The following is a 26,155-nucleotide window of genomic DNA, read 5'->3' on the forward strand; positions in this document are numbered from 1 at the left end:
AAAAATATAATTAATTCATTATTTACTTTTTCTTTCAATTGGATAAAATTGTACGTTTTCTTTTCTCTTATCTCTCTTATTTCTTTTACTTTTTCACTTTTTACTCAAAGAAATAATTAAAAAAAAATATATATATATATATTAAAAATTTGAAAACATCTCTTATCTCTCTTACTTTTTCACTTTTTACTCAAAGAAATAATTAAAAATATATATATATATATTAAAAATTTGAAAACATCAATTTTTAACAACAAAAAAATTCTCTAAAACATCAAACTATCAGGACAGAAGGAGTATTTGTAAAGGAAATTATGATCTTGAGCCTATGGTCTACCTCCTACTCCTAGTTTACCTTGAAGACAAGCACAAACTATTATAGTATGAATGGTTGCAACAGTTGGGGCGGACAAATTCATCTGCGGATTAGATCACTTTTTATTTACCATTTATTATGCGTAGTCCGCAGTGATGTGGTTTACAAAAAACAGAAACAAAATTGCAGCGGTCTAACTGCAGACTGTTTTTCCTTACAAATAGAATTGAACCGCAGCGGTTCATTGTCCACACTTAAAACTAAGTAGTCTAGTTCGCAGATAGATTTGTCCACCCTGACCGCAATTACTATTCAGACCCTTAATGTTATCTTCACTTAGTGGTATGATTAGGAATGCTATCTAAGTTTGCAGGTCAGGTTTAGATACTGAACTTTTGGTTTCAAATTTCAAGATGCTTGATTGCTCTTTTTGGATTTTCGGTAGAAAAAAAACAAAAAAAAATTAGTGAGAAGAAAGAAGGTAAGGTCAGCCACATGTATATGAAAGACAAAGGAGTAGGATGTTTGGATTTGGGAGATGTAAATTCTCACACCTTTCGAGTTTGACTGAGTCAATTTTTAATATAATACTATAGTATCATACTAACAATACTAACAAAGTAACAAAGAGTATTTCTTGAAATGTTGATGTTCTGATGACATTTTGTTTATAAAGAGGTTTCTTTCCAGTTTAACGTCATGCTAATGATGTTTCAAATTGTTATTGTTTATACGTAAATAGATATAATATGCTACTTTTGGGTCCCCTTTAATACCAAAGGGATGTATATATATCAACTGCCACTGAAGCATCAACAACATCTTCGGTTGAGGAAGTGTTGTAACAAACTAAACAATAACACACTTGTGAAAAAGTGACCCACAAACATGAATTGATTAAAGTCATGAAAGAGATCATTTATCAAATATCATTTTTTATAGCGACGATTACTCACAAAGAAACAAAAATTACTTATTCAAAAATCTATGATCCAAGAAAACATTAACATTTTAATAATAATTTAAAGAGGTGTTATGAATGTCAAAAAGGACCCTTAGATATAATATTTTGTTATAGAGTCTTAAACAGACTTCAATTTCTTACATTTCTCTAAACATTCCTACTAATATTTGGATCATATTCTAATCATAATATAATCCATTATGTGAATTCTAGCTACATAAAGTAGTTGGGGATGTGGAAACTGATCTTTTCCCGGCTAAGTGGGCCGACCAGTATATTAACTTTCCTCTGCCTAAACGGGTCCAACTCATCAAACGAGGCTAGTTCTTGATGAAAAGGAATCTATAGATAAGTTAGGGTGACACTTGGTTCCACTTTGGAAGTATATACAGACCCAATCCACCAAAAGATTTTGGTTTACAGAGTAAGTCCACGAGTTGTCTTCGATGATAAAACGAGTCCGGAACGTATGCGAAACACACGATTTTGCTTCTTTTGTTTTTTGGCTCCTTATAGTTTCGGGTAATTTTTTTTGAAAAGAAGCGGAAAAACACACCACATTTATTTTGCTATATATGACATGACATTTTGGATTAGTTGGAGATACAAATATTGTTCTTAATCGTCAATATAACATATTAGCATGCATTTTTAAAAAATATTACCATGATGGTACGGTGACTCCGCTACCATTCTTTGGCTTTCAATAGCATTACTTTGTCTAGTTACATTATGTTTTATTCCGTTTTTGAGATAGTTTACATGTCTAGTATATATTATTAATATATATATATATACCGCCATGTGATGTTGTTTAGGAAAACGTGACATTAGCGCGCGGTCGTGCCTAAGGACTGGTGAAGTGTGTTTCTTATTCAAAAAGGACAGTCACTAGCTAGCATTAATCTAATCAGAAAGGAGCGTTAGGAAACTTTATTTAACATTTGTTTTGTATATTAATTACTCTCCAATAGTGAATTGAAAACTGTAAGACAAGGCCAAGAAACTGAAAATGTGGTGCAGTGAACACTCTCACTCTCTCAAGCCATATGCACTGCCAGTCAGCTAGCATTTTGTTGTCTACTCATATGCAGCTAGGACAGCTGTCGACTTAGGATTATGAGTGTCATTAATATATAATAAGACGAGCTTATGTAATCGTCATCTTCTCCAATTTCTATTGCTCTAAAATAACTCTTTGTTTCTCTTCTCAGCAACTATGGAAAACCCACAAACACCAATAATGGAAGAGAGAAAAGGGAGGAGAATAATCATGTTCCCTCTACCGTTTCCGGGACACTTTAACCCGATGATAGAGCTTGCTGGAATATTCCACCACCGTGGCTTCTCCGTAACGATCCTCCACACTTCCTACAACTTCCCCGATCCTTCTCGCCACTCACACTTCACTTTTCGAAACGTCCCTCACAACAAAGAAGGAGAAGAAGACCCTCTCTCTCAGTCAGAAACTTCGGGTATGGACCTCATCGCCCTCATTCGTCAATTGAAACAAAGTTACGCCGAGCCGTTTCGTCAGTCTCTGGCGGCGGAGGTAAGAGGAGGAGGAGATACGGTGTGTTGTTTGGTTTCCGACGCTATATGGGGGAGGAACACGGCCGTTGTAGCGGAAGAGATAGGAGTTCGTAGAGTGGTGTTGAGAACAGGTGGTGCGGCGTCGTTTTGTGCTTTTGCCGCTTTCCCTCTCCTTCGAGATAAGGGTTACCTCCCCATACAAGGTTTAATATACACCTATCTTTTTTTTGTTAAAAAGTTTGAATACAAATACAGTAAAATTAATATTTTTTAAATTAATACTCGCTATAAATTAATAAATTTTTCTGATTCTGAATTGGGCCGGTATAAAAAATGATACATTTCGATAAAATAATAAGATAATAATTTTTTTGGAAATCCTATGTAAAAATATGATCTCATCAATATCTTAAATTAATAATCATATAAACTGATATATATATATATATATATATATATCTAAGAAAATCTAGTGAAATATGATTTTATTGTTGTTTGTCTATTCTTGAATTTGCATTCTTGTTGGAGCTCATCTCTAATTTTTTCATTGTTGTATTTTCAAATCGCATCCATAAATTATGAAGAGTCATAGATGCGATAATTGCTTCTTTAGTAATTGGTTTTAAAGGTACTACAATATCTTCTGCGACTTCATCATTACCATAAAAGATAGTAGTAACAATTTTTTTTAAACTCTAAACTTCTAACATTTCTTATTTTTACCTAGATAATCTATTAAACAATTGACATTCATCATATTACGATAACCAAAATTATAAATTAAGAAAATTCTTTAAAAATGTGAATGATAATAAAAGTATCTTATTTTGTAGTAGAAAATTTTCATTATGAAAATGAGAAAATTTCTTCATAAATTAATAAAATTTTAATTTGTCGATAAATTAAAACCTCTATAAATTAATAAAATCTCATGGTCCCGACTTTATTAATTTATAGAGGTTTTATTGTACACTTACATTTCAATATTATTCCAGTTATGTTATGTTTTTCACAGATTTCAGAATATGTTAATTTACTCATTGGAAAATACGGTATTTTCTAGAAAAATGTTTAATTTGGGAATATTTTGATACAAATAAAACAAAATAACTGTGGATAGTTGATACTAAACGGTAAATTGTTAAAGTTAATTTGAGGCTGGTAATGTTTTTTTTTACTACACTACTCGTCACTTGTTTATAAAATTGTTAAGTACGTTAATCGATGATGGGGTTACATATTATATATTGGATTCTAAAGTTTGGTATCAGTTTAGGATTCCCACTAAAGCAAAAAAAAATCATAAGAGTTTGTTAGAGAAAACAAAAGATTTACTAAAGATTAACTTCTCCAGATTCTAGATTAGATGAGCCAGTGACAGAGCTTCCACCTTTGAAAGTGAAGGATCTTCCGATAATAGAAACGAAAGAGCCTGGGGACCTTTACCGGGTAGTTAACGACATGGTGGAAGGAGCCAAATTATCTTCAGGAGTCATATGGAACACATTTGAAGATCTTGAAAGATTCCATTTCATGGATTGTAACAGCAAGTTACAAGTTCCGTTTTTCCCTATCGGACCATTTCACAAACATAGGGACGACCTTCCATTTAATACAAAGAACATGGAAGACTGTAAAACAACCGAATGGCTCAACAAGAAAGACCCACAGTCTGTGGTGTATGCGAGTTTTGGAAGCCTCGCAGCTATAGAAGAAAAGGAGTTTCTTGAGATTGCTTGGGGTCTAAGAAACAGCGAACGACCGTTTTTGTGGATAGTTAGGCCGGGGTCTGTCCGAGGTAGCGAGTGGCTCGAATCATTGCCTTGTGGGTTTATCGAAAACTTTGGAGATAAGGGAAAAATTGTGAAATGGACGAATCAGTTAGAAGTATTGGCGCATCCTTCGGTTGGAGCGTTTTGGACGCACTGTGGATGGAACTCGACACTTGAGAGCATATCTGAAGGTGTTCCAATGATATGTACGCCGTGTTTCTCGGACCAGCATGTGAACGCGAGGTACATTGTTGATGTATGGCGAGTCGGACTGGTGTTAGAGAGAAGTAAGATGGAAAGGAAGGAGATTGAGAAGGTGATAAGAAGTGTAATGATGGAGAATGGAGATGGAATGAAAGAGAGGTGTTTGGAGTTGAAAGAGAAAGCTAACGTTTGCTTAAGCGAAGAGGGGTCTTCTTCCAAGTATCTAGACAAACTTGTAAGTCATGTCCTGTCTTTTGGTTCTTATGCTTTTGCAAGTTAGAACAAGTACGAGGGAGCAATGTATTTTAAGCACTATTCACAACCTTCGCATATTTGTTTCTTAAAATTATAATGTTCGTGAGTTATTATGATTTATATTCAGTTAATTTTATGATTACACTAGAATTTGTACCTACGCATGAGCACAAGTTTAATTAAAATTCATATGCTCCTAATTAATAGATAAGCCAGCGGCCCCATCATTATTTTTTAAATAATCACCAACATAAATGTTATTTAGTTTTTAAAATTCATCATCATATATGCTCTCAATGTGTCCTATGCCAAATCAACCGTTGATGAAAGAAAAAAGAAAAAGGATAATAAAAAAAAAAAGTTAAACAACTGTCCTAGCTAACTGCATGTGAGAAGAAAAATATGAGAGTTTAGGACGACGCTCGTTGATAGACAGTGACTTGAGAGAGCCTCTGTTTTGGCCAAAAGTGTTCAACAACAGATCCAATATTTACCCTTGAAATCTCCCAAACCCTATATTTTGTTTTCTTAAAGATAATAAGAAAAAAAGTGATGGAAGAGAGAAAAGGGAGGAGGATAATCATGTTCCCTCTACCATTTACGGGACACTTCAACCCGATGATCGAGCTTGCTGGAATATTCCACCACCGTGGCTTCTCCATCACAATCATCCACACTTCTTTCAACTTACCTGATCTTTCTCGATACCCACACTTCACTTTTCGAACCATCACTTACAAAAACGAAGAAGAAGAAGACCCTATCTCTCGATCAGAGACCTCTTCGGGTAAGGACCTCGTCGTCCTCATTGGCAGTGTCGTGCCAAGGTCAATAGAGGCCTAAGGCAAAAAAAAAATGTAGCTTCTCACATTCTATTTTTGAGAGAAATTTTATTTTATTTTTAGTATAAAAAAGGATATATTGTTCATTTTCAAAATAAATTCCTAAAAAGCAAGATTTAGTAGCTAATGCAAAGGAAAAATAAACAAAATTTCCATAAATGTAAACTATATGAGTCTTGTTTCCAAACAAAGTCCTATAACATTATATATAAATGAATGTTCAGCCTAATTTAGGAAAATCTGTGGCCTATTATTGATGTAATTTTTTTGTGGCCTAAAGAAAATGCCTTTTTTTATATGCCTAAGACACGACTCTGCTCATTGGTCTCCTTAAACAATGCTACGCCGAGCCGTTTCGTCAGTCCCTTGCAGCGGAAGTATGCGGAGGAGGAGAGACGGTGTGTTGTTTGGTCTCCGACGCTCTATGGGGGAGGAGCACGGAGGTTGTAGCGCAAGAGCTAGGAGTTCGTAGACTGGTGTTGAGGACAGGTGCTGCGGTATCGTTTTGTGTTTATACAGCTTTCCCACTCCTTATCGATAAGGGTTATCTCCATATACAAGGTTAATATACTACATACTACAATTATCGTTTTTTTTTTTTTCTTCTTTTATTGTTAAGATTTTCCCCTTAAATCAAGTTACAGCAACGTTCGACTAATATACACTTATCTTTCAATATTTTCATACTTTAATTATTTATCAATTGATTTCCTTTTTTTCGTCTATCATTTTTCCCAGACACACATATCGGATTTTAGTAAACTGTTATCTTAGAGTCTATAAACACAATCGGAATAGCTGGTTCGAATTGATTGTAAACTACGTACACATACAAAAATGACTAGATATAAAACAAGATTGAGTATGGACCATTTTTTGTTTTAATAGTATGGACCATTTTTTGTTTTAATAGTGTATGGACCATATTGTTAGCCATTTTACTAAACAGTAAATCATCAAGTCAACTGAGGTTTGCTTTCCTTTTTTTATTACAGCACTTGCCACTTCTTAATAAAATAACTAGGTGTAAATAAATGATTGGTAATATGGGATTTATGTTATTGGATTATGTGTTTGACACAAAAAAAAAAAAGTTATTGGATTATGTAATCCAAAATTTTGGTCTGGAAGGATTAGTTTCTCTTTTTGTTTAGGCATAGAGAAAATTATAAACATTTTTTTTTTGCAATATCAATTAAAGATCTTAGCCCACCACTATTTTTTTCTCCAGATTCTAGATTAGATGAGCCAGTGACAGAGCTTCCACCTTTGAAAGTGAAGGATCTCCCGGTAACAGTAACGAAAGAACCGGAGGACCTATACCGAATACTTAACGACATGCTGGAAGGAGCCAAGTCATCATCAGGAGTCATATGGAACACATTTGAAGATCTTGAAAGAGTCTCACTCTTCGATTTTAACAGCAAGTTACAAGTTCCCTTCTTCCCAGTCGGACCGTTTCACAAACATAGTGACGATCTTCCACCAAAAACAAAGAACAAGGACGACGATGAAATAACTGATTGGCTCAACAAGCAAGAACCGCAGTCTGTGGTCTATGTAAGTTTTGGAAGCCTTGCAGCTATCGATGAGAAAGAGTTTCTCGAGATTGCGTTGGGTCTTAAAAATAGCAAACGACCATTTTTGTGGGTGGTTAGGCAATGTATGGTCCGAGGGACCGAGTGGCTTGAGTCATTGCCTTATGGGTTTTTGGACAATATTGGTCAAACGGGAAAAATTGTGAAATGGGTGAATCAACTAGAGGTATTAGTGCATCCTGCGGTTGGAGCATTTTGGACGCACTGTGGATGGAACTCAACACTAGAGAGCATATGTGAAGGTGTTCCAATGATTTGTACGCCGTGTTTCTCGGATCAGCATCTGAACGCCAGGTACATCGCTGATGTATGGCGAGTAGGGATGGTGTTAGAGAGAAGTAAGATGGAAAGGAAGGAGATTGAGAAGGTAATAACAAGTGTAATGATGGAGAAGGGAGATGGATTGAGAGAGAGGTGTTTGAAGTTGAAAGAGAGAGCTAATTTTTGCTTAAGCAAAAATGGGTCTTCTTCCAAGTATCTAGACAAACTTGTGAGTCATGTCCTGTCTTTTGATTCTTAAATATGCTTTTGCAAGTTAGAAAAACTACAAAAGGCCAATGTATTCTAAGCACTCTTCAAACCTTTTGGATGATGTTCTATTTCTTATAATAATAATGTTGGCTGTTTGGGTTTACAATCATAACAGTTGTACGTGTCTAAATGGGTCAATAATCCAGCCCAGTCAATAAATCATACAATCGATTCAATGAAAATTTTGACCCTAATAACAGGTTGATAGTTATATGATGTTAATTGGTGAGTCAAATAATTGCATAATCAACCAATCTATTACAGCTACTGTATGGTCATACTACAAGGCGGCGATTGCATAGAAGACATGTAGGTTGTATGTTCATAGTTATATTAATCCCTTAAGCTATATATTTTTATTCGCAAAAATATAAAAAATAAATCATTCTGTATATAATCAATTATAAATCATAGAGAAGCGTTTCATATTTCGGTCGTCTAAAAATTAACTAGGTACAGGACCGTGCAACCCCTATTAAAAATTTATTTCATATAATTTGATATTATAATTTTATTTATTTAGTTTATACTTCCTCATTCTATTTTTTTAATAGATCAGTATTATCTTCTACATTTGTAGTGTTATATACATGTATAAAGAGATGGATTCGGTAAAAGGTTGATAACAATATAATAAAAATATTATAATTTAAATGTTTTACTATAGAAGTTTTTTAATATTGACACTGTATAATACGATAACTCAAGTAACTGTGTAATAATTAAAGCATACATATGTTATTGATTAAGACAATTATGTGTACGTTTGTAAGCTATTTTCTATTGGGCTTATAATGTCTGTATGAGGCCCAATAGTCAGACACCATCCGAACCTATTACACGGTATTTTTTACTCTAAACAGCATTTGGATAAGAATAAAAGGAAACAAAAAAGCTGGCGGTTTGTTTTTTTTTTCTTCTTTCTGGGAATATATAACTTTCCGGTAATATAAGTTTTTTTTTCATCTCAAGTTTTTTTCTTCTTTCTGGGAAGAGTGAGCTTCACCCATAGCATTTATTCGATGGTCTTGTTGAAATTCTTACCTGATTGAAGTGTGTTATGTTCGATTCTTCATAGCAAACAACGGTTCTCCCTCTTTTGTTTTATTCTATATTACTACTTTTCGTTTTATCTGTTTGATGACATATAAAAACTTTCCGATTTGTACCTCTTTTTCTTTTATTTTAATACAGATTGCTCCTAAGTTAAAGACATGTATATCACATCGAAATTAATGGCATGAAACAAAAGAGGTATAAAGAGGTTGACATTGTTTTAGTAAACATACAATATATATCCAATCTATTTTACAGAGTTAATAAAAACATTTGCCAGTTTTTAGTTTGAGGAATAATATTATGTATCTTCCATTTGTATGATCTAAACACCAACTATAGATTAAACTTTAACAGTTAAAAAGGTTGTAGAATCATATTACTGATCTTTTCATACATTTTGTTTTGTTTCGATAGGTTGGCATTCCAATTTGCCATCATAGGCGTAGCTCTTGAGGATGGTTCAATGTTTCTGCTGTCATTATGGTTAGTATCGAATCACCCATAATTTTTCTGGTAACAGTTCATTAGTGACTCTAAAATTGTTATGATATAGAATTGTGATGTGTTTTATTTTCTGATTTCTTGTTTGTTTTCTAAATAACTAAGATTTATAAAATAACATTTCGGAAACACATGAGTTATTATTCCTTTATGTTATCAAAACCACAAAATAAACTTATTAAAAACAAACTCCTGATGATAGTTATCTGTAGCATCCCTTGTCTTCTTTGGTTAGGCGTGAATGACAAATCTTTTCCTAATTCATTGTGAAATAAAAACATATTAGTACTTAAGTGAATCTGTCTGTTGAGAATGCTGTTCATTGTTAATAAAATTAAGAGTTAAAGTCCATAAATGTTACCTCAACGTCTACAGATTGCCTAGTGTAGATTCTGGAAAACTTCTTTAAACACAACATTCATAGTCTCTTTATGTGGTTTTCCTTCTTTGTCTGTGATAAAGATCTTCAGACCTTTTTTAGAAGTAACTCTTGAGACATTTACATAGAACTGACCATGTGAAAACACAGGTCTAGGCAAATACAGACCAACTGTTGAAAGCGTTTGACCTTGACTTTTGTTGATTGTCATTGCAAACGCAACAGTCAAAGGAAATTGCCTGCGTCTCATCTTGAAAGGAAGTTTAGTATCGGAGGGTGTAATAAGCATACGTGGAATAAATACCTTATCACCAACCCTTGTTCCTGTGATTATTGTTGCTTCGACTATGTGATTAGCGAGTTGAGTTATCTGCAACCTTGTACCATTACACAATCCACCAGAAGGATCTATATTTCTTAGTAACATGACTGGAGCACCTACCTTCAATCTTAGACTATGGTTTGGTAAACCGGAGGCTTTTATACTGTTCAAGAATTCAGGAGAGAAGATAGAATCATCTTTTGAATTCACATCAGATGGACATATGCTGTCAGAGCTTAGATATATCCTTTCTTCACCTACTTACACAAAAAAAAAACAATCCTCAACATATGAGCATCTAGATAGCAATTCATTGTTCTTAGACTACATTAAAACAATCTTTTATATACCTTCAAGCCGATTTAGCATATGTTGGTTGACCTGATCCACATCATCATTTGTAGGACACAAGATTGCCCTTTCCTGAAAGAAATCTGCTTTCTTAGGATCTGCAATCGATTTGCCATACACTTCTGAAACAATAACTTCAATAGGATCGTTGCACTCTGTCAATAGGAGATCTTCTGGAATCTCGATTAAAGCTTCTCCATCATTTGGTTCATTAATCATCCCGTCCCCAATATCTAATATCCATTTTGAAAAATCTGCAATCTCCTGAGCATGTTCCGGATTACTCTCTCTTAATAACCTCATATTCTTAGTCAACTGCAAAACTTTGCAACTATCCCAAATATAAGAGGAATTAAGAGAAGCCAAGACAATATCAGCACGACTTCCTTTTGGAATGACAGGTAGGATCTGTCTGAAATCACCTCCAAATACTATCGAGCTATATTTGTTTTGTAGATGGTTTTTGGAAAGCAACAGATCGTTTCGCTTGTAAATTTTTATATCACTTGTAAATTTCTATATCACTTGTAAATTTCTATATCACTTTTGTTGATTATCACTTGGTTGGTAAGTAATTTCTATATCACTTGTAAATTTTTTCCAAATAGATGTTTTGCAATAATGATATATACCTTTCATCCCTCAATTCGACAGTGATTTTCTTAGTGTCTTTCCCATTGACAGGCACATCTTCAAGTTGAGTTACATTGACCAGTTGGCCGACGACGTCTACAATGGAAATGAATATATCAGGTTTATAAACTATGAACTCTTTTTGCTTTATGGGTTCTAATATTAGGTATAGAAATTACTTACCAACCAAGTAGTTTTCATCCAAATTACCATCATGAATATCACCAAATTTGACTGGAGAGAATCCATTGAGTTCATCCGGTAAAGGGATGCCCCAAATCCTAACACGCGTGTTAGGGATGAAGGCAATCCGATAAGGATGAGTTGTTGTCCGATACATGCCCGCTGAATGAAAGAGAGAAAAGTTGATGATGATTCTCGACATTCCTTCCTCAAGTTGGTCCCTAAACGTTCCAATGAGAGCATTTTTGATGGTAGCTTGGATTTTGTCGCCCTGAAATTTTTTGAATAACAAAAAAAAAATTACTAATTAAAAATCCCCTATATATTAAAAAGTAGTAGCATAGACGAAAATATGAAAACATGCGTTGGTTGATATTAGAGTGAAAATAAACTAACCTTAGCATCTATCAAAATCATTTTGATTGTTTCACCGGTGGTAGCTGAGTATTGTTTCCACAGTTGAATGATCTTCACCTTGATCTTCCACATGTTTTTGAAAGGTTTCAAGTCCGAAACATTGCTGAAAGAAGACATGATTAAATAAAAAGTAGAGTGTTTGAAATGATTGAATGTGATTTGTGGTGAACTGGTGGAAATGATGATGATAGGAAGATCATATATATAGGAGTAGTAAGTCCAATGAGGATATTGATAATCTCCGAAGTATTATAAGAAAAATTATCCAAAAATAGCGAACAGTTTTGGAATTAAAAAATCTTCATATATCGTATTTATTTTTAATAAATATTTATTTTAAATATATATATATATATATATATATATATAAATAAGAAAAATCTGAAATGCATTTGTATACTCGTTATTTACAAAATCATCAAAATAAATATATTTCTGTTTTATACTATATTTGTATGCATTTCATTCTCATATAAGATCTGTTGGTGTGAATTTGAAGTGTTACCGAATATTTAGCCGTAGTCCGTAGAACAAAACATATTTATCCAAATGTAATTATTATATATAGACTTTAAATCATTGGTGTTAGGATAATATGTATAGTTTTTGATATGAGGCTAAAATGTGATGAATGGAAGAGGTGTGCTTTTAATTAATTTTATTCGAATAAGATACACATGATAATGAAATATGAAAATAAGATGCACGTGCTTATTCTTATTTTTTTAATACATATGAAATCCTTTACTCTAGAAGAGTATTAGTTTTGTAGTCGTCATGGCTTAGTTTGATTCTCTTATGTAAATACTGAAACAAAATCTTTATCTTATGCATCTGGTTATTTGGTACTTGTAGCACAACAGCTTCCTCTTGTTCAAATTAAAGAAAGATTTTTTTAGTTAGGAGTTGTATGTATAAAGAAATGACACTGTGGACTTGTGTAGTATAAAAATAAATCTTACCGAGATGAGGTTCCCAATTGGAACGAAATCCTCTTCTACTTTTTTCTTCCACCGCTTTTCCTCCACATTATAAACATACTTAGTAGGAGTCTTATCATAAACTACTTGTGTAGGTGAATTGTATTGGCTATTACATCGAAACCATGATGATGACGGAATGACGAAACCATCTTCTATTATCGAATGTTTTTTTTCCTCTGGTGAATGTTAAGAAGAATCCCCTTTATATAGGTGAGGGGATATGTTGTGCGGCTGGTGGCTCTTCGGGTAGGGTTTTTTTAATTGGGTTTTTTTTTTAATTTGTTAAAATACAATGGGACATAATTGTAAATAATTAGATGTTTTGAGGGTTAAATAATTTGATGTGCTCTGAGCAATGATTTGATGTGCTCTGAGCTCTCTAATGCTTATACATCAGCTTTTGCCTCCAAAATGTTTCCCTTTTAATATATAGGGGATAACGATTTGCAAAGCATAACCGACATTAAAACCACACAACTTTAGGAACAAGGAAAATCATCATCAAGTTATCTTGTAATCGACTGCCATAGTGTTAGGGAGAAAGTACGATCTAGAATGACCAAATAAATAATAAGTGTGTGATATATGATAGTGAAGTATATGGTTATGAGAGAGTTGAATAAATGGAGGGTTGTAAAATAAAATAGAGAATTAAATAAATGGAGGGTTGTAAAATAAAGCATAAAAATATCTTAAGGAATATTCTATGGATGTTGATATGCAAAATTTTGTTTAGTTTTATAGTTACAGTTAACTCTTCTAAATGGATAAAATATCTAACTCGATCGATGAATCATAATAGGTTGGTTGAATATTCTAAAACTCATGAGTTGAAGGATCCAATAATAAAAGTTGATAATATACGTAATATGATGATGAATCTAATAAGGGACACAGATAACATTTATTTTATTTTATTTTTAACTTTTGAAAATAATTGGTGGGTCAAATGTGTCATCCCATAGGTCAATCCATTACTATAACCATGCTGCTACCAGGCCTCGACTACTTTGCGTATAGTTTAAAACCACTCAGAACCTACAACAAAACAAATAAACCCTCAAATCTCTAATTACAAAAAAAATAAGAAAAAGGTTACGAAGAAAAAATGGAAGAAGGAAAAGGTAGGAAAATAATAATGTTCCCTTTACCGTTTGTAGGACACTTCAACCCAATGATCCAACTCGCCAGAATATTCCACCATCGTGGCTTCTCCGTCACGATCCTCCACACTTCCTTCAACTTCCCCGATCCTTCTCACTACCCACTCTTCACTTTTCGAACCATCCCTCACAACAACGCAGGAGGAGAGGACCCTATGACTCAACCAGATGCTTCCAGTATGGACCTCGTCGCCTTCATTCGTCTGCTAAGACAAACTTACGCGGAGCCTTTTCGCCAGTCTCTGGCGGCGGAAGTAGGCAGGGGAGAGACAGTGTGTTGTTTGGTATACGATGCTGTTTGGGTGAGGAACACGGAGGTTGCAGCGGAAGAGTTAGGAATTCGTAGGATGGTGTTGATCACACAAGGAGTGGCGTCGTTTTGTGCCTTTGCTGCTCTACCTCTTCTTAGAGATAAGAATTATCTTCCTATTCAAGGTAGTACAAACGTGTTATTCTTTACATTTTTTTTTCTTCTAAATATACAAAATTATTTCAAATTTCGACTTTATTTATTTTAAGATTCTTTTTGTTTTTTGTGTGTATATTCAACTCCTTTATACTATTAATTAAGAGAAATAAATCCAACTTGCTCAGATTAAAGATAAAACATTTCTGCTTACATAAGCCATTGATATTTTTGTTATTTTTTCTTCTTTTACATATTATTTAACTCTACAAGTTGATATATTTTTTTAGTTACATATTCGTATTAACTATCTTTTAAGTTTTATACAGTTTAATAATTAGATATTCATATATATCTTAATGAGAACGTGTTATTCTATTAACCAACAATTTTAACAGATGATGCGGAAACATTTATTGGAGCATTGATTTATGATACAATTTTTTGTTTTGATAAAAGTGTGACACAATATTTTGTTTACTAGCTTCTAGATTAGATGAGCTAGTGACAGAGGTTCCACCTTTGAAAGTGAAGGATCTTCCGGTAATGGAAACGAATGAGCCGGAGGAATTCTATCTAGTAGCTACCGACATGGTGAAAGGAGCCAATTTTTCTTCAGGAGTCATATGGAACACATTCGAAGATCTTGAAAGACTCTCACTCATGGATATTAGCAGCAGGTCTCAAGTTCCCATATTCCCGATTGGACCGTTTCACAAACATAGGGACAGAGTCCTACCGATGATGAAGAACATAGAAGACCATGTAACAACCAATTGGCTCAATAAGCAAGAGCCACAGTCTGTGATCTATGTGAGTTTTGGAAGCCTTGCAGATATAGAGGAGAAGGAGTTTCTAGAGATTGCATGGGGTCTAAGAAACAGCGAACGGCCATTCTTGTGGGTGGTTAGACCTGGATTTGTCCGAGGGACCGAGTGGCTGGAGGCGTTACCTAGTGGGTTTGTGGAAAACATTGGCCAGAAGGGAAAATTTGTGAAATGGGTGAATCAATTAGAGGTATTGGCGCATTCTGCAGTTGGAGCGTTTTGGACGCATTGTGGATGGAACTCGACATTAGAGAGCATATGTGAAGGTGTGCCAATGATATGTACACCGTGTTTCACAGACCAGTTTGTGAACGCGAGGTACATTGTTGATGTATGGCGAATCGGGATTGAGTTAGAGAGAACGAAGATGGATAGGAAGGAGATTGAGAGGGTGTTACGAAGTATAATATTAAAGGAAGGAGATGGAATTAGAGAGATGTGTTCGGAGTTGAAAGAGAGAGCAAATGTTTGCTTACGTAAAGATGGGTCTTCTTCCAAGTATTTAGACAAACTTGTGAATTATGTTCTGTCTTTTGATTCTAATGCTTTGGCAAGTTAGAAAAGCTACGTAAGAGCAACGTTTTTAAACACTCTTCAAACCTTTGGATGTTGTGTTTTATAATTCTGATAAAGAGTAATATTGTTGGTTGTTACTTGTTAGGGTTCTATATTACTCTTCATACTTATGAGTTATAAAATAAAATATGGATAATGGACCATTACATTTAGGGAAGGGAAACATAGTCAAGAACTCAAGATAAACCGAAAACCAAAGTCGATGTGAATGTTAAAATCAATTTTATCCGGTTTATATTTTTTTTCTTTTCTAAACTGAATACCAATCCTTCAGCCGAAAACCGTAACTATGAAATTGAAATAGACCTCTAAGAAAAATAAAGCCATAATGGAAATTTAGTCTTCATTTTTGTCATATTTCGTGTACATTAATAGATTCATATATACATAATACATTATACATCGTAAGAGAGTAAGAGTAATAATGGCAAGTGTCGTTGTCGTTCTCGTATACCTACCTATGTGGCTATGTCCATGTGTATCAAGTTTTATTATCGTAACATAAGTGAAATTTAAAGAGAACGCGAAGTCTGTTTATACCGAGAAAATAAACTAATTTTAAACTGAACTGCAGTTTTAATAAAAGGAAAAATGCATATAGTTCTAAAAAAATTTGAAACTAACTGGAGTATTTTACTCCATAATGGAAACTTAAGATAATATGTGTTGTTGATGTAATATCTAATTTTCAGTACTAATTTGAATTTGTTATTGTTTTCTTACAGTATAAGTTTATTATATGAAGGCCGATTCGGCGCCGGACAAAAAACGTGAGAGAAAGACAAAAGCCACGGGCGAAAGAAAGCAACCTTTGTTTGTTATGGGCCTTATGGGCGATAATGTTCTAGGGGAACACATCAGTTCCTGCGCTCGTCTCAGCTCCATCCAACCATCCGCAATCAGCGAAACAATGGTCGGAACTTTTGGTTTTTTTTTATTCCTCTAATCAGTTATTATTTCTCTTATCTGAACTTTCAGAATTTGAGTGCTCAACTTTAATAGTGATTCACATTGATCTCGAATTTTAACTGTGCTTTATATTTATATACTTTCATGATAATGGTAGTAGCAAATTAGCATAACTTTTATTTGGTTGTTGAACATGTTAATCATATAATTTCTTTAACCGAAAAAGTGTAATCATACGTTTTTAATGATATAAACCCCACGATAAGACAGTCTAATTCCTTCTTTTTCTTTCTGGTCTGTGGACCTAAGCATTTTTTACTCGGCAAAAGGAAATATGTTCTAGAATATTTCGGTTATGAATCCAAATCTTATTTAGTTCGTAACTTCGTATTAAACCTAACTTAGTCAATATAAGGTGACTGATTATGACATCAACCTTTTTTACTGTAGATTATTAGTTCCTAAACTTTTATATTTTCCTATCACATTACCTAACTACTAATGATGTTCATAAGGTTTCTTGGTTATCTTTTTATCCACACCCCTCATTTCAAAGTGTTTGGTTGAGAAATAAGAAATAAGAACATACTCGAAGCTATTGATAACCAATGTGTGTGGGTTATGATGTTCATCATAATCTTTGTTGAAAACTGTCAACTAATTATTTTTTTTTAAAAGTCATTCACTATATCAAATACATCGTTGGGAAATTATTTTTTCAATTCAACTAATTTTTTATTGTTGTCTAGACAAGCATTGCGAATAAGAACCTAGTATGAACTAGTACACTAAGAGACTGCAAAGGAATATACAATATTTAACTAAAATATGATCAGTTTTGATACTTAATCTCTGTTTTATCCATAAAAACTATAATATCATGATCTCCAAGCTCAGACGCTAACTATTTGTGTATGTGTCTTGCGATATGTGTAAAATTTGTGGTATGTTTATTGATTGTGCAAGCTATTTAAAAGATAACCAAATGTTTTGAAAACGAATATATACCACAGTGTTGGGGAGAAAGTACAACAAAGCATACTCGAAGCTCTTGATGCATGTCAATTGGTTGATGTGATTACTAATAAATCTCCATTCCTTACTTAAATTGGTAGTTTAACTGGAAAAATAGTTCTTTCATTCTTTGTAATTGAGAATATAAGTTTAAACTAGAATTAGTAAATGAGAATACAAGTTTATACTAGAATTATATAGTTTAGTACGTTAACCGACATGACGAAGACGCATTCATTAAATTGTTTTAATATTTTCTGTTCTCCTCTCTTCTCTCTTATTTCTCCTAATCACCTAATCAGTGCTACGAGACGCATTCTTTTGCAGAATATAAACCACCTTCATGGAGCCATTGACCAAAAGTCTTCCCAAACAATAACTATTTAAACATATACTATTATAATGCAGTCACATATGGTTTTTTAGACATTGAACTATAGTAACAACCTTACCTGTAAGAATCTTTATAATATCAGGTCTAGATTTGGTTTCGTATTTTCCATATTTGTTCTGATATCATGAACTGATCTTTATTCTTCTACTTATGAGTTATGCATACAAATTGCATATCGGCAAAAAAAGATTCCCAACAGCGTGCATGTCATGATTGAATATTATTTATTCAACAATCATAATCATATAAATTTTAATAATGCGAGATACATTGCTCTTGTGGAGAAATCACAAATATTGTTAAGATCGTAATATATAGATTGAACTCACTTGATGAATGATGAAGGCAACTAACTCATAGACACACACACACATGCATTCATGTATAGAAAAATATTTGATTTCTTAATTTGTAACCGTAACGGCAAGCAAATCAAAATTTAAGGGAAATATATTAGTAGTCGGTCTGATGCTACGGCGTCAGCCACGTTTGGCCGACAATTCATTTCCCAAACAAAGTGTCGTCTTATCCACTTCTCGTCGTTTTTTTTTACAAATACGTTATTTTTACAAATACGTTTTTTCTTTGGTTGATTTGATTCACGAATACTAAATGATACTACTAAATTATAATATATATCTTTGACGACTTAGAAAGTCACGCCCCCCGTGTATCTCAATTAAATTATCACATCTCTTAGGGAATACAATTTGCAAGTTTATATACTTCGTGTCACGTTATCGCTATCACATAGGGAGTAACTTAAAGCAAGACTTTAACAATATAAAGACGTTAGTTTTCTTTTACATGCTCAAATATTCTGTTTATAAATGTTTAATATAACCGTTTAATAGAAAAATCTTAAAATGTAAACGTAAAACAGAAGTGAATGTTTTCGTAACTTCGTTCTTGAATGAAATACTAAATCAAGACTAGTTTACCTGTAAACATGCAGTGTATGCTAATTGTAAAGTTATCCATCGTTAAAACGTAGCTTTATTATTTTATACTAATTTTTTTGCTTATGTCATTTGCAAGACTAATTATAATTTAAATTAAACCGATATTCATTGAACCTTATGCAACATTAAATTAAATAAAACATTGCACTTAGAAGTCAAAAGATGAAACGGAAACAAAGAGACGCATGATCTTGTCAAATTAAGATTATAAAAAAGTAAAAGAAATATATTATGAGCCGGTTTAAGCTAAAGCAACTCAAAAGTGAATAAATATTTCACATTGACTTTTTTGTGGATTAATATAACCGCACCAACTAAAACAATATCGTTTTTTCTTTTTCTTCTTTTTCTTCTTAACATTGAGACAACAAAGAGAAGCATTGTTGATTTAATTTTCCCATCTGAAAAAAAAAAAGAAGGAAAACAACCATTGATTCTTTATTTTTTAAAAATACCTCACTTTTTAGTTTTTACGATTCAATCTGCGTTCAGAGCGGCGCCGTATATTGAATACGACTATTCAAATCAACTGCACCAATGGAGACAAAGTTCTCTTTTACCAATTAATAGCCTATTAGTATTTTTTTACGTTTATTTTTTATTCAAGAATACATTGTTAAGCTGAGAGGACAAAGCTCAAATGTATTTCTTCTTTCACGACAAAAGATAACATGTATTTCTCTTACTTTAGAGGAAATTATAAATTATTTCTATACTTTATTTAATACATTATACTAGTATTCAATAGTTATTCGATAGATCAAAGGGGAGACATGAAGCGTGCGAACACGACAATACACAAATAGTATCAAATCGGCTTCGGTCGGTTGGTCATCTCGTTTACTCTCTCTCTTTCTCTAATATATTTTCATATATATAAATCGCCAACCCATAGCTTATGTTATTCAGTCTCTCATAATACATATTGAACCCTTTTCATCTCCCCCAAAATATTATTGTAACCAAAGAAAAGAAAAAGTTTTGATTACACATCTTTTTCCGGTAATCACATCTTTGATCGATTAATTCAAAGTTTGCGAGAAGAGTGATAAAATGAGGACGCTTTGCCCTAATTTCGATAGAGAAGACGGTCTAGAGACGGTTCTGGAAGTTCCGATGCCGGAGGAGTTGTTCTGTTCTGAGAACAATAAGACCGGCGCTTGGCGTAGCGTCAAGTCTAGTTTGCTCCGGTCACCACCGGATAACAGTAGTAGCCTCGCCACACTTTTTGGCGGCCGTGACGCTCAGATTCAGATGCTTCTTGGAATCGTCGGAGCTCCGTCGATCCCTCTCCCTGTTTCTTCCGATCACGATGAGATTGATCATCCCATCTCCAAGCTCATCAAAAACCAATCTATTGTAAGTAAAAATATACTCGGTTAAATCGATTCAACTATAATCGCAGATTTACTTGAGGGACAAGTTTCTGATATTGCGTTTGCTCTGTTTTTGGGTATTAATAGGAATCAGCCATGGCGAAGTACATAGTAAAGCAATACACAGCAGCGGCTGGAGGAGAGATGTCGTTAGCCGCGGTGGAGAGCATGTACGCGATGGGAAAAGTGAAGATGGGAGTGACTAAGTTTTGTGCAGCGAAAACCCTAACCGGGAAGAGGAAGAAGAAGATGGTGAGGATAAGAAACGTTAACAACAACGGAAACGGGGGAGGAGAGATGGGAGGTTTCGTTTTATGGAAGAAAGGCATGAGTCAATGGAGTTTAGAGCTTGTGGTTTCGGGTTGTAAAGTTAGTGCCGGTTGTGATGGTAACGTGGCTTGGAGACAAAGCCCTTGGCTCGCGCATTCTCATGCCTCTAATGAACCTTCTGGACCTCTCAGAAGGTTTCTCCAAGGTCTTGATCCTAAAACCACAGCAAATTTGTTCGCTGGATCAGTCTGCGTAGGTGAAAAGGCCGTTAAAGACGAAGAATGCTTTGTGCTTAAGCTCGAAACGCAGCCTTCGGGACTTAAATCTAGAAGCAAGAGCGGTATGGAGACGGTTAAGCATACCGTATGGGGATGTTTTAGCCAAAGAACTGGACTTTTGGTTCAACTAGAGGATACTTATCTGGTACGGGTCAAGACAGGTCCAGAAGAGGAAGATGTGGTCTTCTGGGAAACAACGTCTGAGACATTGATCCAAGACTATAAGAGCGTTGATGGGATTCAGATCGCTCACAGAGGAAGAACACGTGTCTCATTGTTGAGGCTTGACGAGAGCTTAGAGAGCCATTCAAAGACTACAATGGAAGAGAGTTGGGAGATTGAAGAAGTTGGTTTTAATGTGAAGGGTTTGTCTTCAGATTTCTTCTTGCCTCCGGGTGACTTGCATACCAAGGAAGAAGAAGAAAGTGGGTTTAGTTTCGGAGATTATGGTAGTCCTATGATGCTTCCATTGAAGGTTAGTACAGCCTCTTGGAAACTCAAGTCCTCTAAAGTCACAGCTATTGAAGATTTTGGTGAATTTGAGGAATAAAAAGATGAAGACGTTTCAAAACATATTTTTAAAAATTGTAAATTGATCTTCATTTTTTCTTTTGTTTTTGTAATATATGAAAGATATGGAGAAAAGTGCTTGTAAATAACATTATAAAGAATATAACAAGCAAGCCTTTTTCCATTTCTCTCTTGTTTATGTAGTTCTACATTTGTCCTCTTATCCAGCCTCTTCTTGTGCTCTGTTTGAAAAAACAGAGTAACAGCAAAAAAAACAGAGTGACAACAACCCTAGAACCGCAAACCAAAGCCTCTAAGTCTAAGTCATGAGACTCCATGGGCCTAAGCCCAACTTCACACGCAATGAACCTAAACCGAATTTAACCGGTTGGCTATTTAAAGTTCCTCAACCAAGAACCATAATATCACACTAAGAAATTGAAAGAACACTTGAACGAAAACATATAAACGAAGCCACCAATATAACTTATCAGTTTTTCTAATCACAACCAGCGTTTGAAAGAAAATGATTTGGGATTCTTATTCTTATATATAAGAGATATGGATTTGACTATGTTTAGTCTCCCCTTTCAACGGAATCCGAATCAAAATGTGAGAAACAACCTCGAATCATCATGAAGATATCATCATCTATATATGCATTAAAGTGCAAAGAATTGGGAAAAAAAAAGAAAAAAAGTGGGGCGAGGGATGATGATTATCAAGCCCTACATTTTGAGTTTCAGCTTCTTGCACAGAAGAAATCTTGTCTAGGCATCATTCCTGTAAACTTGATTCGAGGGTCATTATAGTTGCAATTATCAATCTTCAAACTCTGTTCTGCTTCTCTGACAACTGCATTGTCAAGGCCACTCTTTATCCACGCAATGTTGTTCAAATCTGTTGCTATAGATATCAGTTCTTGGTTAAAAACTGCACAAGGCTCTTCGTAATCCACAAACTCCGGTCCCAACACCGAGTTACGTGAGTACTTGGTTTCAGCTGGATTGGTAGTAGAGCAACCGCGGCCACATTTTGAAGGGACATGAGGCTCATCGTAAAGAGTTTGTAGAAATTTACCAGCCAATGAATCGGGTTTAGCCGCTTGAATCAAGAGTCCCTCGCATGGAACTATGTTGTGGTCCCTGTATCCATTTCTTTGGCTGGTTGGGTTATAGACACTGAACGCACCAACACGAGCCACTGGTCGAAACACGTTACTACTCTCTATTGGAACGTTACTCTCTACTGGTGGTGGAGCTTGAACGTTACTCTCTACTGGTGGAGCTTGAACGTTATTCTCTACTGGTGGAGAAGCTTGTTCTTGATGAGGTTCATTGGCTGCATCTTCCATTACAACATCACTCACTTGTGGTGGCTTTGGTGGCGAATTGATATCTTCTTGAAGAAACTGTTGTTTTGAGGATGGATTAGACACTTCGTCGAGGTTCTCGTTCTTGACGTAAGCAGTGGTAACTGAATTAGCCATCCATTGACCATCATTGTTCCAAAGATCAGCGTATTTACGTCTAAGGGTTGAGTTCCAGTGGTTCTTGATGGCGTTATCTGTTCTCCCGGTTAACATTTTGGCAATCACCGCCCATTTGTTTCCGTGAATCGCGTGAGCTGATATTATCATACGATCTTCCTCATCTACAAGCAGAACAAACAAGAACAAATGAAAAAAAAAACAAGAATCAATCTCAAAAGCCAAACCCCAAAGAATCCAAAAGTACATAACAACAATAAAGTTCAATCTTAAGTTACATGCTCTGGATTCATGTAACAATGAAATTGGTTCTGAGAGAAACTATCTATCTCTGTGACAGAATACACTGTATCCAATGTCATCAACAGAGCAGGGAAAGATAAACTTCAAGATTTAGAACATTTTCAACGAATTGCATCAGAATATTCATATCAATACATCAAACATCTCACTTCACAAACTTCTAATACTTAAAGATCACAAAAATTTACCAAAACTAGGAAGATCGTATGAACACGAAAACAAACAAAACAAAACCACTCAAAAGGATTTGAATGAAGATCGAGAAATCACTCACGAACATATCAGAATCAAACAAAAAAACCCAAAAAGAAAGAATCAGACTTTTAGATGTAACGAAATCTAAAGGGGAGGTTGGTTACCAGAGAAAGGTTTACGCTTGAGAGAAGGATCAAGCTGATTACACCAACGCAAACGACAAGATTTACCAGAACGACCAGGGATACCACGAGCGATCAAACTCCAGTTCCTAGCACCTAACTTAGTCACAAGCTTAGTGAGCACAGCGTCTTCCTCCGTAGACCAAGGTCCTTTCACTTTACTCTTAACCCTTCCACCACCGCCGCCGCAACCACCGCTTGAATCTCCTGCAGCTAACTCAGCTAGCTCCGCCTCAATCGCCGCACTCATTCCTTCATCGGAATCTGTAAATGGTAAAGGTAATGGCTCCGATCGATCCATTTTTACACCAAAGTTTCGATTTTTTTTTTTTTTTGTTTCTCTCCCTGAGGGCCAAATTAAAAAAAAAAAAAAAAAATGGTTTTGGTTAATTCGTTTGTACTACCAGCTTTCCTAACTGCAAAAGCTTAGTGGGGAGGTTTTAATAAGAGGAAATGTTCTTTTCGGGTTCGGTTTTTTTTTTTTTTTTTTTGTTATTTTTACTATCCTACCCCTCTCTTTCTGGGGTTCGTTTTTTTCCTCTTCTGTTTCGTAATTTACTAATTTACCCTTCTCTTTCATTGAATGTTGCCCCTACTTTTTTTTTCTGTAACGCCGAGTCTGTTATGACTCATTAATTAATAATTAAGTTCACTTTTTCATCCTCTTTCCCACTCAAATATATATATATATATATATATATATATTCATAATTTAACTGGAAGAAGAAAAAGTTTGACTAAAACTACTTCAACGAAATTACTTGAGACTGAGAGTAAGCTTTATGTAATCCGAAAAAAATTATTGCGTAGGGGTGGTGGTTTGTAAGTGATAAACATAAAATTAATTTAAGTTAGAAAGATATATATGGTTTTGAAAAAGAAAAAAAAAAAAAGAGAAAATCTATGCTAAATTGAAAAAGATATTAGCGTGTGGATTTAAAGATGATCTGACTTTTTAATTAGTAAGGGAAACACGTTTTTGGTGGTTATATGAACAATTCAATGTTGTGTATTTTTAATGAACATTTATCAATCACTAGATGATCATGCTTTTAGAGCACGCTTAACGGCTTAAGTGCTATAATATAATCTGATTGAGCATTTTTAACTTTGATATTGATAATGAGATGCTGTGAGACTACTCACTAGTAAAAACTGGTCATATAGTTACGATTAATTTCGTAAGTATTACTTTGTTTTCGGTAGCAAGAAATTATTTGTTACAGTTTTGTTACAAAAAAAATTAATAACTATTTGGGTGTAGCAAATTTTTCTATCATCACTAAGTGTAACAACTTGCTACAATTTAGCGACTATCATGTACGTGGCAAATTGCTACCATTTGTGACCGCCTAATGTAGCTATTTGTTACATAAAGCATGCTTAAGATGCGTAACAATTTGCTACAACAAGCCACATAATACTTGTCGTATATTTGAGACAGTTAGTTACATTGTTAGTTGTCGTAAACTTGTAACTAATTGCTACGATAAACTTGTGGCTTATTAGTGACACTTTGTTTCGTCTTCGCCGTAACAAAGTAGTTTTTAGTAGCTACGACAATTTGTAACAGAGTAGCTTCTATTAGCTACATTGTATATTGTCTTAGATTTTCTACAAGTAGTAACTGCGTGGTTGTAACAATATAGCAACAATTAGTGTCGTAGAAAGTGTGACGAAGAAAGGACGAAAACCACATCTTTCAATATTTGAAAACCCAGATTTTGCTACAACTTTCATTATCAAATTCAAAATGAAACAATAGCCTGGGAAATGGTTGCTTTGTTCATGAAGTTTGGAAAAGTAGGGCCAAACAAAAGCTCCGATTTAAACATTCAGACAAAAGACAGAGATTTTAAACATTCATACATACTAAAAAACAGAGTTTTTTTACCGTTCAGACAAACAAAAGACAGAGTTATAATTAGAGCAAGGGAGTAGAGAAAGGTAGGAGACCAAGTTCTTTAGAAGAGTGCACCGCCGACAAGCTCCTATCGTCATTGTCATCTTGCTCATGAGTAGCATCAGGGACATTGGTGGGATGATTGTGATGGCCTTATCATCTACATATGAGATATTGCATCAATCTCTCTTTGTATCTCTTCTTCGATCGACCTGGCCTTATCATCTACATATGAGCCATCAGCTTTGCGGTGAGTCTCTCTCAGAATTCGAAGCATGGAAGGCTCAATCCCTTCTTTGCGTCGCTACAAAATGAAAGAACTGGTTAAAATCACATTATAATTATTGCAGAGACTTAAAAAACTTACAATTAACTCTCTGAGCTGGTCGTACGAATGTGAACCAGAAGTGTGTTCATGTGGACCAAACCCATCACGACAAGACAAACAATTATCCGAAGCTATCTTGCTCCTCTTTCGAGCTGCGTCAGTGCCCCAATACTCTACCATTAACTCCCATATCTCCCCACTGATCCATTCTGGCTTATTGCCAGAAA

At 34.6% G+C, this 26,155-nt stretch overlaps 6 protein-coding genes and 2 long non-coding RNA genes across 9 annotated transcripts; 5 read left to right on the plus strand and 3 right to left on the minus strand.

Moving 5' to 3' along the window:
• The first annotated feature begins 2,269 nt into the window (after nucleotides 1–2,269).
• On the plus strand, nucleotides 2,270–5,186 carry LOC104781455 (UDP-glycosyltransferase 76F1-like). Its single transcript, XM_010506130.3, has 2 exons — nucleotides 2,270–3,016; nucleotides 4,168–5,186. Exons 1-2 carry the CDS (start codon nucleotides 2,500–2,502, stop codon nucleotides 5,067–5,069), a joined length of 1,419 nt encoding a protein of 472 aa, XP_010504432.1. The 5' UTR covers nucleotides 2,270–2,499; the 3' UTR covers nucleotides 5,070–5,186.
• On the plus strand, nucleotides 5,161–8,124 carry LOC104781456 (UDP-glycosyltransferase 76F1-like). Of its 2 annotated transcripts, none has more exons than XM_019244807.2 (3): nucleotides 5,161–5,858; nucleotides 6,193–6,447; nucleotides 7,118–8,124. In XM_019244807.2, the coding sequence occupies exons 1-3, from the start codon at nucleotides 5,597–5,599 to the stop codon at nucleotides 8,002–8,004; spliced, it is 1,404 nt and encodes a 467-aa protein (XP_019100352.1). In that variant the 5' UTR covers nucleotides 5,161–5,596; the 3' UTR covers nucleotides 8,005–8,124. The 2 variants fall into 2 exon arrangements, with proteins under 2 accessions (XP_019100352.1, XP_010504433.1); XM_010506131.3 differs by having other exon boundaries at nucleotides 5,161–5,831.
• A 759-nt stretch (nucleotides 8,125–8,883) lies between these two features.
• LOC147946148 (uncharacterized) lies at nucleotides 8,884–13,236 on the plus strand. Its single transcript, XR_015597510.1, has 5 exons — nucleotides 8,884–9,102; nucleotides 9,210–9,269; nucleotides 9,489–9,557; nucleotides 11,312–11,380; nucleotides 12,936–13,236. It is a non-coding gene; the product is annotated as an uncharacterized LOC147946148 (long non-coding RNA).
• Nucleotides 9,636–13,021, minus strand: LOC109132584 (uncharacterized). Its single transcript, XM_019244315.2, has 6 exons — nucleotides 12,823–13,021; nucleotides 11,840–11,963; nucleotides 11,444–11,714; nucleotides 10,627–11,356; nucleotides 9,937–10,533; nucleotides 9,636–9,831 (listed from the first exon to the last, which is right to left on the minus strand). Exons 4-5 carry the CDS (start codon nucleotides 10,928–10,930, stop codon nucleotides 9,956–9,958), a joined length of 882 nt encoding a protein of 293 aa, XP_019099860.1. The 5' UTR covers nucleotides 10,931–11,356; nucleotides 11,444–11,714; nucleotides 11,840–11,963; nucleotides 12,823–13,021; the 3' UTR covers nucleotides 9,636–9,831; nucleotides 9,937–9,955.
• Nucleotides 13,237–13,634: 398 nt separating the features above from the next.
• LOC104781458 (uncharacterized) lies at nucleotides 13,635–14,403 on the minus strand. Its single transcript, XR_766909.2, has 2 exons — nucleotides 13,995–14,403; nucleotides 13,635–13,881 (listed from the first exon to the last, which is right to left on the minus strand). It is a non-coding gene; the product is annotated as an uncharacterized LOC104781458 (long non-coding RNA).
• On the plus strand, nucleotides 13,795–15,892 carry LOC104781457 (UDP-glycosyltransferase 76F1-like). The gene is made up of 2 exons (XM_010506132.2): nucleotides 13,795–14,441; nucleotides 14,897–15,892. Exons 1-2 carry the CDS (start codon nucleotides 13,952–13,954, stop codon nucleotides 15,796–15,798), a joined length of 1,392 nt encoding a protein of 463 aa, XP_010504434.2. The 5' UTR covers nucleotides 13,795–13,951; the 3' UTR covers nucleotides 15,799–15,892.
• Nucleotides 15,893–19,882: 3,990 nt separating this feature from the next.
• On the plus strand, nucleotides 19,883–21,712 carry LOC104781459 (uncharacterized). The gene is made up of 2 exons (XM_010506133.3): nucleotides 19,883–20,453; nucleotides 20,558–21,712. The coding sequence occupies exons 1-2, from the start codon at nucleotides 20,148–20,150 to the stop codon at nucleotides 21,566–21,568; spliced, it is 1,317 nt and encodes a 438-aa protein (XP_010504435.1). The 5' UTR covers nucleotides 19,883–20,147; the 3' UTR covers nucleotides 21,569–21,712.
• A 331-nt stretch (nucleotides 21,713–22,043) lies between these two features.
• LOC104781460 (transcription factor MYB25-like) lies at nucleotides 22,044–24,131 on the minus strand. Its single transcript, XM_010506134.2, has 2 exons — nucleotides 23,680–24,131; nucleotides 22,044–23,181 (listed from the first exon to the last, which is right to left on the minus strand). Exons 1-2 carry the CDS (start codon nucleotides 23,996–23,998, stop codon nucleotides 22,271–22,273), a joined length of 1,230 nt encoding a protein of 409 aa, XP_010504436.1. The 5' UTR covers nucleotides 23,999–24,131; the 3' UTR covers nucleotides 22,044–22,270.
• Nucleotides 24,132–26,155: the final 2,024 nt, after the last annotated feature.

This window comes from Camelina sativa, chromosome 4, assembly GCF_030686135.1.
Source record: "Camelina sativa cultivar CO46 ecotype springtype chromosome 4, ASM3068613v1".
NCBI lineage: Eukaryota > Viridiplantae > Streptophyta > Magnoliopsida > Brassicales > Brassicaceae > Camelina > Camelina sativa.